The 14,075-nt window shown below is 50.2% G+C and overlaps 1 protein-coding gene across 1 annotated transcript in view; it reads right to left on the bottom strand.

Moving 5' to 3' along the window:
- The window catches only part of SHANK3 (SH3 and multiple ankyrin repeat domains 3), a 370,723-nt gene that overhangs the window by 69,205 nt on the left and 287,443 nt on the right, over window positions 1-14,075 (bottom strand). The window contains exon 18 of the mRNA XM_037388277.1: window positions 3,266-3,390. Coding sequence (XP_037244174.1) covers window positions 3,266-3,390 — 125 coding nt within the window. The remainder of the gene's footprint in view (window positions 1-3,265; window positions 3,391-14,075) is intronic.

The following is a 14,075-nucleotide window of genomic DNA, read 5'->3' as shown; positions in this document are numbered from 1 at the left end:
TGTCTGGTCCCAAGGGAATGGTAACCCGCTTAGGGCAGGTTATCGGCTAAATACATTTATTCCGCAGTTGAACATCCAAACTGGGAGGGAGGGGAGAGGGCCTGCAAGTCTCAGCCAGGACAAGGCTGCTCCACTGCAGCACTAACCTGCTCCTCACACACTCCATGACTTTATATGCCTTTAATATTCTTCCTTGCTTTGTAATGATACTATGTATCAGAAAAAGAATCAGCTCTATAACCATTTTATCAGATTTATGACAACTGGTACTTCACTGGCTTTCTTTGGAGGCTGCAGAAGACACACAACAGCACAAATAGCATTGCTGGCAGCAGGCTATTTGGGTCACGCAGCCTTTGCCAGCACCTGCCTGCTCGCAGCTTTTGGGGGACTTTCTGGCTGTAAGATCTGTGCCCACGCGCAGGATGGACAGAGCAAACGGCCCCACTGGGAGCTGCTCCCTAGGAGGTTTGCTGCAAGTACGGAGGGGAAATCTGGGCCCCACTAACCGCAGAAAGAAGACACAGAATCACAGAATCATTTAGGCTGGAAAAGACCTTTAAGATCATCAGGTCCAACTGTTAACCCAGCACTGCCAAGTCCACCACTAAACCATGTCCCTGAGCACTGCATCTACATGTCATTTAAACACCTCCAGAGATGGCGACTCCACCATGTCCCTGGGCAGCCTGTTCCAGCACCTGCCAACCCTTTTGGTGAAGACATTTTTCCTAATACCCCATCTAAACCTCCCTTGGTGCAACTTGAGGCTGTTTCATCCTGTCGCCTGTTACTCAGGAGAAGAGACCAACCCCCACCTTGCTGCAACCTCCTTACAGGTAGTTGTAGGGAGTGAGAAGGTCTCCCCTCAGCCTCCTTTTCTCCAGGCTGAATAACCCAAGTTCCCTCAGCCACTTCTCACAGGACTTGTGCTCCAGACCCTTGTCCCTCTGTAGAGCTGAAGAGGGTGTGCTCTTCCCATTGCAAGCAAGCCCAAGTGCCAACCTGTACCTCTGCTGCGAGGTCCTCAGGCCTGGCTCCCCCCTCCCCTTCCCCCTGTGGCTCACCGGCCACGGGATTCCCCGTGCTCCTGGCAGCACATGGCTCCACATCTCTGCACGTTGGCTGTCAGCCCTCCCACCTGCCCTGCTGCAGCCAGCTGCGTGGGCATGGCACCGTGCGCAGGACTCCCTGCCTTGGACGAAGGGCCCACCACAGCCAGTGCCTCAGCACGGACACACCACAGCCAGTCCCTGCTTCAGGCACAGGGTTTCCATCAACTACGCATTCAAGGTCAAGTCCATCACTGTGTCTGAGGTACTTGCTCCTGAGAAAGCGCAGCTAGAAAGATCCCACAGAGCAGTGATGGAAGCTCCAGGGTGCCTCAACCAACTGCCTGGTATGGTTGTGAGGACCACCCCTGGAAAACAGAGCATTTTTCAGTGTGAGCTTCAGACTGCAGAGAGATTTGCAGCAGCTGAGCTCAGCAAAGCCTCACCACTGGCCCAGGAGCACTTCCACAACCAGGAGCACTTCACACATCCACCCGCCAGAAGCATGCAGCTCTGCTTGCCTTACACCACGCACAGCCACAACCTACACCACACCACCACCACCACATTGGACCAGCGTCATATACTGCATTGCTGGATTTAAAGCCTTATGATTTTTGCACGTGAAGATGCAAGAAAGCAAAATCCCACAGGATGCCAGCCCTTCCTCTGACTGTACAGACCGCCTGTTCAGCATGCGCTGCTCAGCACTTGCTATGAGGAGAGGCCCAACCACTCCGCCTACCTCAAACCTTCACACAAAGGTTCCCTTCCCATCCCATCTAAGCACGGATGGTGTCAATTCAGCCTCATTCCACCCCTGCTGCCACCCCCTTGGAAGGGGCAGGATTCACCTCACATCCCTTCCTGCACGGACTGTGTATACACCTCTGTTTGAAACAAATTCTCTGGGATCTCTTTAACAATTAAGGTACAGAAACGAGCATCTTGACCGAGTGATCCACCAACACTTTAACCACTTCTCAGCTGCCTTATTGTAACGGCCTTATCTCCGGCTTTAAGAAATGCAGACTTGGCCTATTCATACCATATCCATTTGGCATGGATTCTGAACATAATTTTCACTTGCAAGTTATGTCTCCTACACCTTCCTCCTATAGAGAGAAGAGTCCCTATAAACACTAACAAATCAATGTTATTGCTCTCTTTTAAATCGCTCCTTAAAACCATCCTCTGTTGCATTCACTACAAGATGAAGCAGCTGATATGCCAAGACTGCTCCCTGCAGCGTCAGCTCACTGTCCAGAGGCAGTGAGCATCAGCACGGGAGCATCCCATTGTCCCTGTGCTGGGACCCAGCTGTCACCACCTGCTCTGTGCAGGGGCTGTGCGCCATACAGCACATATCACAGTGTTGTCCTGACCTGTCGCTGACATTATGCGCATACACTGATACAAATAAGAACATAATAATAATAATAATAATGATAGTAATAACAACGACAACAATAATAGTAATAAAATAATAATAATGCCAAGCTGTGGGAACAAGCAAGTGCTGTCACTGCTGGAGACCTGCCAGCCAGCTCCAGAGTCCTACCCCTGTGCTCTGGGGAGATTGCACCTCTGTGTCGCCTCGCTGTGCCTTGCTGCTGAGCCCTCTGGCCACTTGTTCAACGTGAAGCTGCCAGTGACTCTAATCCTGGCTTTCCTTTCTTTTAAACATGCCCAGGAAAATCCAGTCAGCTGTGGCCTCAGAGCAGAGTGAAGGCAGTACAGAGCCCCCGGCATCGCCCTCTTGAGAAAGGGAAGGGGCCAAAGGGGAGATACAAGAGCAGAGCTCTATGTACCCAGTCAATGTAATCCTTCTTTCTAGATCCCCAATACTTGTGCCACATTGGGTAAAAGCTGTAATAAGTATCAGTACAAAACAATCCTGATTGGCCTCCAGAGAAGGCATCTAATGAATCTTTTCTCCAACCTCCATTTTTCCCATAATTTCAGTCAGCAGAAGGGAACCTGTCAGCTCATATTCTAGCACAGACAGCATGTATCTGTTTGAAATTATTGTACCTGAAGTACATTTTTTCATCAAGGTATCTAGGCAGCAGGCATTTCAGGAACAATTACCACCCAGCTCCCAAAGCACTTTATAAAGGAAAATAACTTTATGCAAACTGTAGACCCTTGCCCTGCAGACCAAGACGCTGCTGGCAGCCATTGGTCACTCTCCCTGCCGCATCCGGGCTCACCTCGATCAGAAAGTCTCCTGTGCGAAGCCCTGCTCTCCAAGCGACACCTTCCACATCCACCGATTCCAGGTACTGGAGTGCAGGGAAGGCTGGGGTTGGGGTGAACTCCTCAATTGGGGTTTCAGCTGCAAAACACAAAGAGAGAGAGATTGAGTGTGGCAAAAAGCAACCAAAAGGTGGACAAGAATGTTCAGGAGCCTAGGAAAATATCTGTACATTGGTTCAGAAAGAACACGTATGCAAGGCTTAGCTTGACATCAAGGCAGGAACCAGAGGTAATGCTACATATCTACAGTATTCATCAGCTTTAGACTCTGAGAGAGCCCCAGAGCCTCCTGGACATGTGTGACTCCCAGAGTCACATATATTCCCACAAGGTCCCTAAAGCCTCATCCACCTCCCAGTACCACAGACAAAATGAGGACATCTATGAACAATGCCAAGAGGGGAAGAACTCACTCCTTCCATGTCTACATTTGCGTTAGCAGCTCCAGGCCTTTTTCCTAGTCAGCAGAGAAAAAGCCATGTGCACCATTCACCTGAGCTGCAGACATGGCACCTGCTTCCAGTGCCCCAGACTGGTGCCCCTCTCATGCTGGTCCTCTACAGGAGACCATTAGCTCAGGAGCAGAGAGCCACTGGTTGATGGACATCAACATTAGTCATATGAACCCCATTCTCCATCAGTGAGATATGAATTGCATTCCTGGTTGGAAAACCTGCTCCCACCCTCAAAAAGCCCACCATTTCCAGGGAAGGGACTTTCTCAGATGGACCCAGGCAGCACGCCTACTTTATCCAGCTCCAGCACATCTTGCTTCACTGTCCATCCAGGATGAAGTAATTTTGCATGGGGAATGTCCTACTTACAGCAGAGAGATGCCCATATGATGTATGCACCTTGTGTGATGCGACAAAGGAACAAGCTTCCTTTGCCTGTTTATCAAGGGCAGATCTGCAGATGTTCAGAAACACCCAATCCATTAAAGAAGTTAAGCAGAAAGGCCACAGCTACTTTTTATGTGCTGGCCAGACTCCGCTCACCCGAAACTGCCTGCAGTACCCTGATGGGTTGCTGTCCCCAGCACAGAATATATCACTGTGGCTGTTTCAGGGGCTGGTCACAATGCTCTGAGAAGATTTTTATTGCAAACAGACCTGCTGCTTGTGTAGCTGCTTTTGGGCAGAGGGGATTCACGTCTCGCTAGACAAGACCATAGCATTGGATCAGTGAGGACCTCTTCACTAGGCCTTATATGACACCTGAAGCTCGAGACATCCCTTTTCTAATGGCATGCAATCTCATTACTTGCTTTCAGGTGTTATCAGGCAGGCAGCTGTTCTGAATAGCTGGTGCCACAGGTGAGGGAAGAGAGAAGTTACCTTTCCAGGAAAAGTGCTGCTTCTTGGCATTACGACACCTGGGCACTGACTTGTGTAGCCTTCCAGAGAGCAGCATCTACAGGGTCATTCCAGCTCTTCCTCCACTTAGTGGCAGTCCCAGGACTAGCGAGGGGACTGTGCCACCTCTGGTGATCTGTGCTACACTGGTTCTGGAGCTGTTCTCAGCTGGAGGCAGCCTCAAAGATGAAGCTGAAGATGGGCTACCAGATACTGGAGTATGCAGCAAGTGAGGGAGTTGGGGGGTGAAGGTGCAATCCTGAAACCACCTGTGCCAACTACTCTGTATTCCCTGCCTGCAGAAACAAGAGACTATACTCCACGTCACCTGACTGTCACCGACAAAGAAAATTATTGATGCATTAGCAGTAAGGGGCTGAAACCCCCAGACACGCTCTGACAGATGTGCACTCTCCTGCCAAGCGTGATACACACCGGAGGGTCAGTGAGTGGGTTTTTCTCCTGCTCTCCCTGGGACAGCCCCTTTGTTCAAGGCTAGCTGTCAAGTAACAATCGCAGCTGTACAGCAGAAGTCCTCTCCTGCAACAGCAATACAGCAGTTATTCCGCTGAGTAGCTCTTGAACACACTTAAACCACCAGGAGGAGATGAGGCTAACAAGCCACTGTTTTGCTAAATGATGCAGCATATGTCATGCACCAAAGATGCCAGCACCTGAAACATCCACGTTTGGGTTGCTGACCAGTGGCTGGCCAACAGCACGGCACTGCCACTTGCACAGCATCAGTTTAAAAGTGCGATGCAGAGTTCCTGGCACCAGTGGTGGTGACGTGGACTATCTCAGCCCCCTGCTCTACGCAAGCACTAAGTTTAGGTCTAGTGGTCTTGACTGGGGTGCATACAGATTCCTGGCAAATGGTGTATGTGATGTTGTGATGCGTTACTTTGCATGACTTTCTCTAAAGTGTAATTAATACAGGAGCATGAAGAAGGGCCTGCAAACCAGCACCAAGACCAGCACAAGGGACTCTCACAGTCTGGCTGTGATAGCTCGTACTGTCCCTGCCTCGAGCAGAGTAATTCTCACATGGGTAGGGGAGAAGCTGAAACTGGGTGGTAAGAAATGCAACAGCGAGGCCACGGTTGCATGAAACAGCTGGCTCAGATGCAGAGCTCAGGAATTCTAAAGAGAGACACGCTCCCCAAACCCTGGCCAGGCTGGCAATTTCAGAGCCAGGTGAACCAAAGGCTCTCACTCAGGGCTTTTCAGTGGATTGATGGAGGTGTCTTTTTCTCACAGGAATCTTTAGTCTGTGCAGGATTCACTGTCTCATCTTCATTCGGAAGAGCCATTGGTAAAAGGACACTCTTTGCTAGTGTAGGGACAGCTCTGAGCAGGATGCACTGAAGGATCCAGGCTAACTTTCTAAGAAATCAAACACCAAATGTCTTCTTTAGTGGCTGGTGATGCTTGAACAAACCATTTGCCTTAAACACATGCAAAAAGCACGTCAGAAAAAAACGTGATTATCTAGTCTGATATCATGCATGACAACGGCCAGAGCCTTCAAGAAAGGTCCCTGCAGGTCTGCCTCACCTCAGCTGATGTATGCAGAAAGCATGGTTTAGTTTTGTTAGCAATATAGACAGTGATGTACTGTATCAACAGGCCTAGGTAAATTACTTTTCACTCTAAGTCAGTGGTCCTCGAACTTTAACCAGGGGGCCGGCACGCGGTTGAAGTAGCAGGCAGCCATCTGCGGCTGCTTGGTTCTCCCCCCCCCCCCGCCAACCCCCGGCAGGGGGGGTCTGTAAATACCAGGGGCCGGATTGAGGACCCTGGGGGGCTGTATCCAGCCCGCGGGCCTTAGTTTGAGGACCCCTGGTCTAAGTCTATTATCAAAACAATGTATTTTTTAAGAGCTGTGTCAAAACCCTAATAAAGCAGTAGATTTAGTAACAGAGTCAGTGGATGATCTTGCACATACATCTCCTTTGACATCAGGTCACTCCAGTAAATGTGACCTACATTCTTTCTTTCGTGTGAAATGTATAGACACTGATGTAACACAGATAAAAATATTTCCATCATTTACCATACTACTTATTATTTTATTTAAAATTTTTATGCAAGATTTTTCTGCTAAATCAGATAGCCATTAGCTAGTACCGGACCAAGTTTGCCTGACGAGATGTTAACATGCTGAATGATCTGAGATGGTTTTTATCAACAGCTTTCCATGACTTCTTCCTTTGATGGAAACTAGCTTAAGTGGCAAACAGTTGATAAGTCATCTTACCTATTTTTAGAAACGCTAACGTTAACATCTGATTTCTCCAAATCCCTCAGGACTTCCCCCATGTTAAATTCAACTCTTTGGATCTGTGTTGACCAGCAAGTTTTTTTCAATAGCCTGAAGCTCAAAGAACCACAAACACGACCTTGCTGTAGACTGCAGCTGCAAAACTAGGTGCCCAATAACTTACGCTAGATGCAGGCCCAGATGGATACAAAGTTTAAGGCGAGAAAGACCTTGTATATTGCCTGAACCTCTGAAAATGAGAAAAAGGGGAGACTCAGGCTCTCTGAATGTCAAGTAAATTATTTATATAATGATAATGAGACATACGGTCTCTGTAGAATATCAGCACTGTACTTCACAAAACAGGAGCATCAGCATGACAACCAGTGCTGCCCTCTCATCATACATGCATCATAATTAAGTCATGAAAAGGTTAAGTGGAAGCCCTGGTCCCTGGGGAGGACAGAGTTGGACAGATGACAATTTAATTGGTTTCCTAGCCAGGAGAAGGAGCCTGATGTGAGCAAACCAGGTTACCACAGTGACTCCAGATACACCCATCCCACCAGGCTTGCCCCCCCTTGGATCCCACGGTTGCACAATTCAGCAGCACTGCCCCACACTTCCCTACCATGGGGCTGGTGACAGCCAGCGCATGGTGAAGGAATCCTAAGTCACAGCTCAGAAAAGAGTCACCTGAGGGATAGCTCAAGGATCCATTTTTTGTACTGGTCATCAAAGATACAAACTGATAGGGAATACAGATAAAATTAACCTAGGAAACCCAGCCTTATAGCCAATTTTGTCACCTGCATTATTGATGTGTTACATGAGGACTCCAGGCACATAATTTTCCGTGGGCTGGAAGCCATATATATACAGTAACTGCATGCCGTGATACACGATTTGTAAAGTGTCACTAGTGCCTTAAAGATTCAGTAAACAAGAAAATACATCCTTGAAGTTGGAACCGTATCCTTATGAAACAAATACGAGAAGCATAATTTAACAGACAAGGGGGAAAAACACCGACAGAGAAAGCAACCAGCTCTCCTCTGCTACCGCCTGAAGTCCCAGCACTTACAGGGAACAAGAAAGAAGCTCTAGTAATGGACAAGTCAACATGAACCAAACCATCCCTTTTCGATGCAGACAATGAGGTCTGCAGGGCTAACTGCTCTGGGTGTCTCCAACAGCCACGTCAGGCAGGAGCTGTGACTTCCAGGTGTAGGTGCAATCCAGCGCTGGACTGCCCATCTGCCTATATTAATCACAGACTCAGGCAATACGGAGGAAACCTCCTGGAGTCTGCAACTGTGCTGCCTTGTTTCAGAACTTTCCCTTACAGCTGCTTTTAGTTACAATTTAGCCAAATATACCAGTGCTGTGATTGTACCTGGCCAGTACTGACACTGCTCTATACTCTACTGCAAAGGGAGAAAATTCTCCTGCAGTACACAGTAATTAAAGCCTCCTGGGTAAGTACCAGAGAAGTCGTAAAATCAGCTTACCACCTGAAAGCCCAGCCCTGCCCTTACTTGTGGGGACCAGGCACATCATTTTCTCAGAACAGAACAAAACTAAATGAAATGTATGTTGACAGCAACCCTATGGAGCACCTGCAACAGTGCCATGTGCAGGAGACCCTGGTGGTGGGGATGTCTCTTTCCAAAGCACCAGAGTCTTCTGAAGGGGGCAGAAGCACCTCTGGAAACTAATGCTCTGGCAAAGGCAAAGTCTGTGCAGCCACAAGCCTGATACGGGAAACCTGTGCTCCTCTGGGTCACAGGAGATGGAGCCCTACACAGAAGATGCTGCAGCACATGCTGCCTGAGCATGGCTGTAGGCAGGCACCCACGCGCTGCCTGCAGGCAGCATGCCTTTCAGAATGGCCTGTGGTCAGTACTGGCCACGGGGAAGGGACGGCTCCCAACAAACCTCAGGAGCTTGCTCTTCCCTAAAAGCCAGCTTTTCGGAGGTGGTAGACAGATGCCGATGTCAACGGGACTGCAGTAGGCACCAGCCTGGTACTGAGATGCCTGATCCATCTGTAGGGCTGTTCTGCTGACAGCTGGAGACCAAGGAGCAGGGTGGACACACAGGGGATGGTCAGAAGAACCAATATGGTTTATTGCCCAGAGCTGCCGAGCATACACCCCTGCCAAACAGCCCCAGTCACATCACTCACATACCGTTGTAACCTTTCCACTGGTTCCTGACGCTCCTTTTTGCTGCTCCAGTTTCCTCCCAAATGAACAATCTGCCTCTAGCTACTTTCCCCCCCATTCACACCAGTTTTGCTACATCTGTGCTCAAACCTGGTATTTTTAATACCATTACCTAGGTAATCCCAGCTTTATCTGCTATCACTGAGGGGTTACCTCCTGGGGATCCCAAAGGTCTCTAGTATTCCCTGTCAGTTATCTGTGAAGTCTGGCCACTTCTAGCATCACTCCCCACCCCACGCTGACGAAATCCAGCCATTCCTCCAAAGCGCTGCCTGTGACACTGTCAGCTCCCTCACCATTGTCTCAACACCAACAAAACAAGAAATATTAACCAGAACAACCTGCAGTGTTCAGAGCTGGCTGTAGCCCCGGTGATGGAGGAGGACACCAATACTTCTTACACAACCTGGGAATCCTGCCCTATGCTTCTCATGGAGGCTGAGAGGCAGGAAACCAGCCACCACAAAAACCAGCTTGGGACCAGACCCTCCAAAATATCATTTCCAGATCAGAGCCTGCGGGAAAGCTTTAGGACAGAAGTATGTAATTCAGTGACAATTCATCTATAGGTGCCTACCCAGGAAGAAAATAAAATTTGTGGAAGCTCTCTTATCCAACTGGCAAAGGCTAAACTAAATCAAAAGGTTTGGAATTCAATTACAGAAATTCTTGCTGGTAATGAGGTAAAACGATCTAACAAGGAGGTCTACCATTCATTGTAAAAGCTCACGACCTTAAATTTCAGGAAGCATAATTTGTACCTCTCAAGGAGCCATTATATTAACATTACAGCTGTGGTTCTGCAATTTGATCACAGCAGCCATTACCTGGTCTTAAACACCCCGTCCGGGCTGTCTCACACCAGGGACACCAGCTTCAGCTGCACCTGGGAGAGCCAGATCACCAGGAAGCCCCGGGGTGGCTATGACACCAGCCTCAGCACCACAGGTTGGAGGGCAAAGGCCCTGCAGCACCCCAATCCTGCCCTTTGGGCACGGGGGTGCTGACAGCCCCTCAGAAGCCAAGAAGAGGGGTCAGCTCTGCCTTTGCCACCGCAGGGAGGATGGCATCACTGCTGGCACACAGCAGCATCCTAAAGGGATGCCCATGCCACAAAACTAGTTCAGTGGTACCTGTCATGGCCACAAGCGCGCCCAGGCCTGAAGAGCCTGCTCTTCCCCTGCCACCCATGCTGCTTTTCCCCTGGGCTACCCAGCGTCATGAGGAGTTGCTCCCCAGGACCCGACACGGTAAACCCCAGCCTTGATTTTGGCTCTTGCAGCATCAGTTGATGGCACTTCAAAATACAGGCTTTCTGGGACACTTGGCAGCGGAAAGGGCTGACCATGTCCTGGCAGGCATGAAACACAGCATGACCAGCCCACCAAAAGACGAAACCGTATTCTGCGCCGGTGCGGCCTCACCGTGAGCACTGTGTGCAGTGCTGGGCCCCACAATTTAAGAAGGATGTGAAGATCCTCAAATGCATCCAGAGGGGAGGGCAGCAGAGCTGGTGAAGGGCTGGAAGGCACGTCCTGTGAGGAGCAGCTGAGGACTCTGGGTTTATCTAGTTTGGAGAGAAAGAGGCTGAGGGGCAACCTCATTGCCCTCTGCAGCTTCCTGAGGAGGGGACGTGCAGAGGGAGGTGCTGAGCTCTTCTCCCTGGGATCTGGGGACAGGACGCCTGGGAACAGTTCAAAACTGCATCAGGGGAGGTTCAGACTGAACATTAGGAAACATTTCTTTGCCAAGAGGGTGGTCAAACAGTGGAACAGGCTTCCTGGCGAGGTGGTTGATGCCCCAAGCCTGTCAGCGTTGAAGAGGCATTTGGACAATGCCCTTAACAACATGCTTTAACTGGTGGACAGCCCTGAAGTGGTCAGGCAGTTGGACTAGATGATTGTTGTAGGTCCCTTCCAAGTGATATATTCTTTTCTTCTCCTTTTCCTTCTCTTTCCTCTCTCCTCTCCCTTTCCTTTCCTTTCTCATTTCCTTTCCTTTCCCTCCTCTTCATCTTTCCCTTCCTTTTTTCTCCCTTCCCCTCTTTTCTTTTCTCCTCAGACAAATTACACTTATTACTAGCCAAGCCTGGCAGTGAAAAGTAGTGCAAGTTAATTCAAGCAGAAAAAATTGTTACGATCTGTGCTGGTTTCGGCTAGGATAGAGTCAGTTTTCTTCATGGTAGCTGGTGTGGGGCTGTGGTTTGGATTTGTGCTGGAAACACTGTGGATAACACAGGGGTGTTCTCGTCACCGCTGAGCAGCTCACACGGCGTCAGGGGCTTTTCTGCACCTCACCCCATCCCACCAGCCACCAGACCGGGGGGCACAGGGAGCTGGGGGGGGACACAGCCGGGACAGCTGGCCCCGACTGACACACGGGAGATTCCAGACCCTACGGTGTCATGCTCAGCATGTAAAGCTGCAGGAAGGAGGAGGAAAGCGGGATGTTTGGAGTGGTGGCACTTGTCTTCCCAAGTCCCCGTTACAAGTGACGGAGCCCGGCTCTCCTGGGGATGGCTGAGCACTGCCTGCCCATGGGAAGCAGTCAATGAATTCCACGTTTTGCTTTGCGTGCGCACGCAGCTTTTGCTTTACCTGTTAAATGTTTTTTATCTCAACCAGTTTTACCACTTCCACCCTTCCGAGTCTCTCTCCATCACCCTGGGGATGATCACTGGGAATGAACATGCGGCTGTGACAGTCGGCTGTGTGGGGCTTAGTTGTTGGCCGGGGTTAAACCACAACAATATCCCAGGTACTTCACCAGAAACACATTTACAGAGTGAAAAATAAAATAATACCATAGCTGCCTCGGTACTTCTCACTTAAAATCCTGAAGGCATGTCTCAGTTTGAGGGCAGGGAGCCACACAGCACTGTTCTGACACCCAAACAGAGCACTGGAGCAGCAGGTACCTGCTTGCAGCTGGGTGGTCAACAGGTACCAGTACTAATGGAGTACGTGTGTTTGGGGGCAGGGAGAAAACTGCTACAGCAGTTATTTAAAATCAGCTCCTGAATTTTTCAATTTCTAAGGCTACTGTAAAAAGGCATGCCATAAGTAGCAATGGCCATATCTAGAATCTGCTGGGCCTTGTTCCTAGTTTTCCATCAGATCTCCATAATGAAGACACCACCCTTAACAACACAGATGACAGACATGGTGTTTGACATGCTCTGTCTAAACACCTCCAGTCCTAACTTCTGTCCAACCTGAGGGTCACAAAGTGTCACACAGTCACAGAATAGTCAGAGTTTGAAGGGGCCTCTGGAGATCACTTAGTCCAACTCCTGCTAAAGCAGGTTCTCTCTCCCAGAGCAGGTTGCACAGAGTCACAACCAGGTGAGTTTTGAATGTCCCCAGAGAAGGAGACCCCACAGCCTCGCTGGGCAGCCTGTTCCCCTGCTCTGTCACCCTCACAGCAAAGATGTTTTTCCTCATATTCAGGTGGAACTCGCTGTGCTGCAGCTTGTGCCCACTGCCCCTTGTCGTGTCGCTGGGTACCCCTGAAAAGAGCCTGGCCCCGTCCTCTTGGCACTCGTCCTTAAGGTGTTTGTAGACACTGATAAGATCCCCTCTTGGTCTTCTCTTCTCTAGGCTAAACATGCCCAGCTCTCTCAGCCTTTCCTCAGAAGGGAGATGCTCCAGTCCCCTCCTCATCTTCGTAGCCCTGCAGTCACAGCACTCTGCACAAGAACCACATTCTGAAAACCATCAGTGAGCTCTTATTTCCAAGAAACTTTATGATACCACCACTGCATACAAAAACTTGCTGCAGGGCTTTAGGACAACTCTGCCCCGAGCAAAGAGCAAGATCCTCACCCTTTGACTGCACTTCCCTCACCGCAGCCTGTGGGACAGGAGCTGCGGCTGTCAGAGACCCCTGCCTCTGGCCAACAAGACCCAGCACCAGGCACTTCACAGCACCCAAACTGAGCTTGCAGAGACTTCTGAGCCTGAGGTCCTCATACCAAGTGATGGACAGGAAACAAAACTAAAATGCTCTAAAATGATCCATTGATTGCTACAGACCCAGGCAAATTCTGGGCTTGGGTGGCCAGTTCACTGAATTCACCTAAGGCCATTAGTCTCAGTATCTGCAATGCCAGTCGCTCTGGCTGGTATTTACGCAAAGAGTTGCAAACACAGACATCTGATGATGAACATCAAACTTCAACCGTCCTGTAGAGAGAAAAGTTGCAAAAAGTGGCAAAAAGCAAGCGGGAGTTTGTAAAGTGAGCAGATGACATCCACACAGAGATTCTCCCTAACCTGAGCCCCAAGCTCTCTGCGCTTTCCCCTGCAAAGCCCCAAAGCCCGTGTGGCCAGAACTCAGTCTCAACCACAGGACCGAGTCATGGGTGAGCAGCTCGTGTGTGGCACCAGAGGAGGAACACAGCACACCATGCATGAGCTCGCCCATGGCCAGGTGTGGGCAATGGGCGCTGGCCATGGCCGCATGGGCTTCAGGTGCAGGGCTGGAAGCCGTGCGGTCACAGTGACCAGCTTTCCCGTGATACTGAAGGTAACAAGATGCTCCCAGGGAGTGCTCTGGAGCAACCAGGCAGCTGGGGATGGCAATGGCTCCTGCGGAGCTGGATGGGATGGGGCTGGGGTACAGACTGACCCTCCCTGTTGGCGAGTCCCATGGATCGGCACCTGGGTCACGAGCTGTGACCTGCTGGTTTTACAAGCGCTCCTTGACAGTTTGGCTCAAATGCAGGGACTGACAGCAGCCGCAGGAAGGGCACTGAGGGGCACAGAGGCCATGGCAGGCAGAGGAGAGCAGCAGGGCCTGGGGCTGTGGAGAGCCCACGGCACCAGGGCAGGTAGTGTGTCAAGGACACTCACTCCATGGAGCAAGTGTGGCGAGCTGGGCAGAAACCTGGAAAGCACATCTGCATTCAGCGTCAAGG

This window comes from Falco rusticolus, chromosome 5, assembly GCF_015220075.1.
Source record: "Falco rusticolus isolate bFalRus1 chromosome 5, bFalRus1.pri, whole genome shotgun sequence".
Classification (NCBI taxonomy): Eukaryota; Metazoa; Chordata; class Aves; order Falconiformes; family Falconidae; genus Falco; species Falco rusticolus.
The sequence above is the reverse complement of the archived record's forward strand: the minus strand, read 5'-3'. Positions and strand labels throughout refer to the sequence as shown.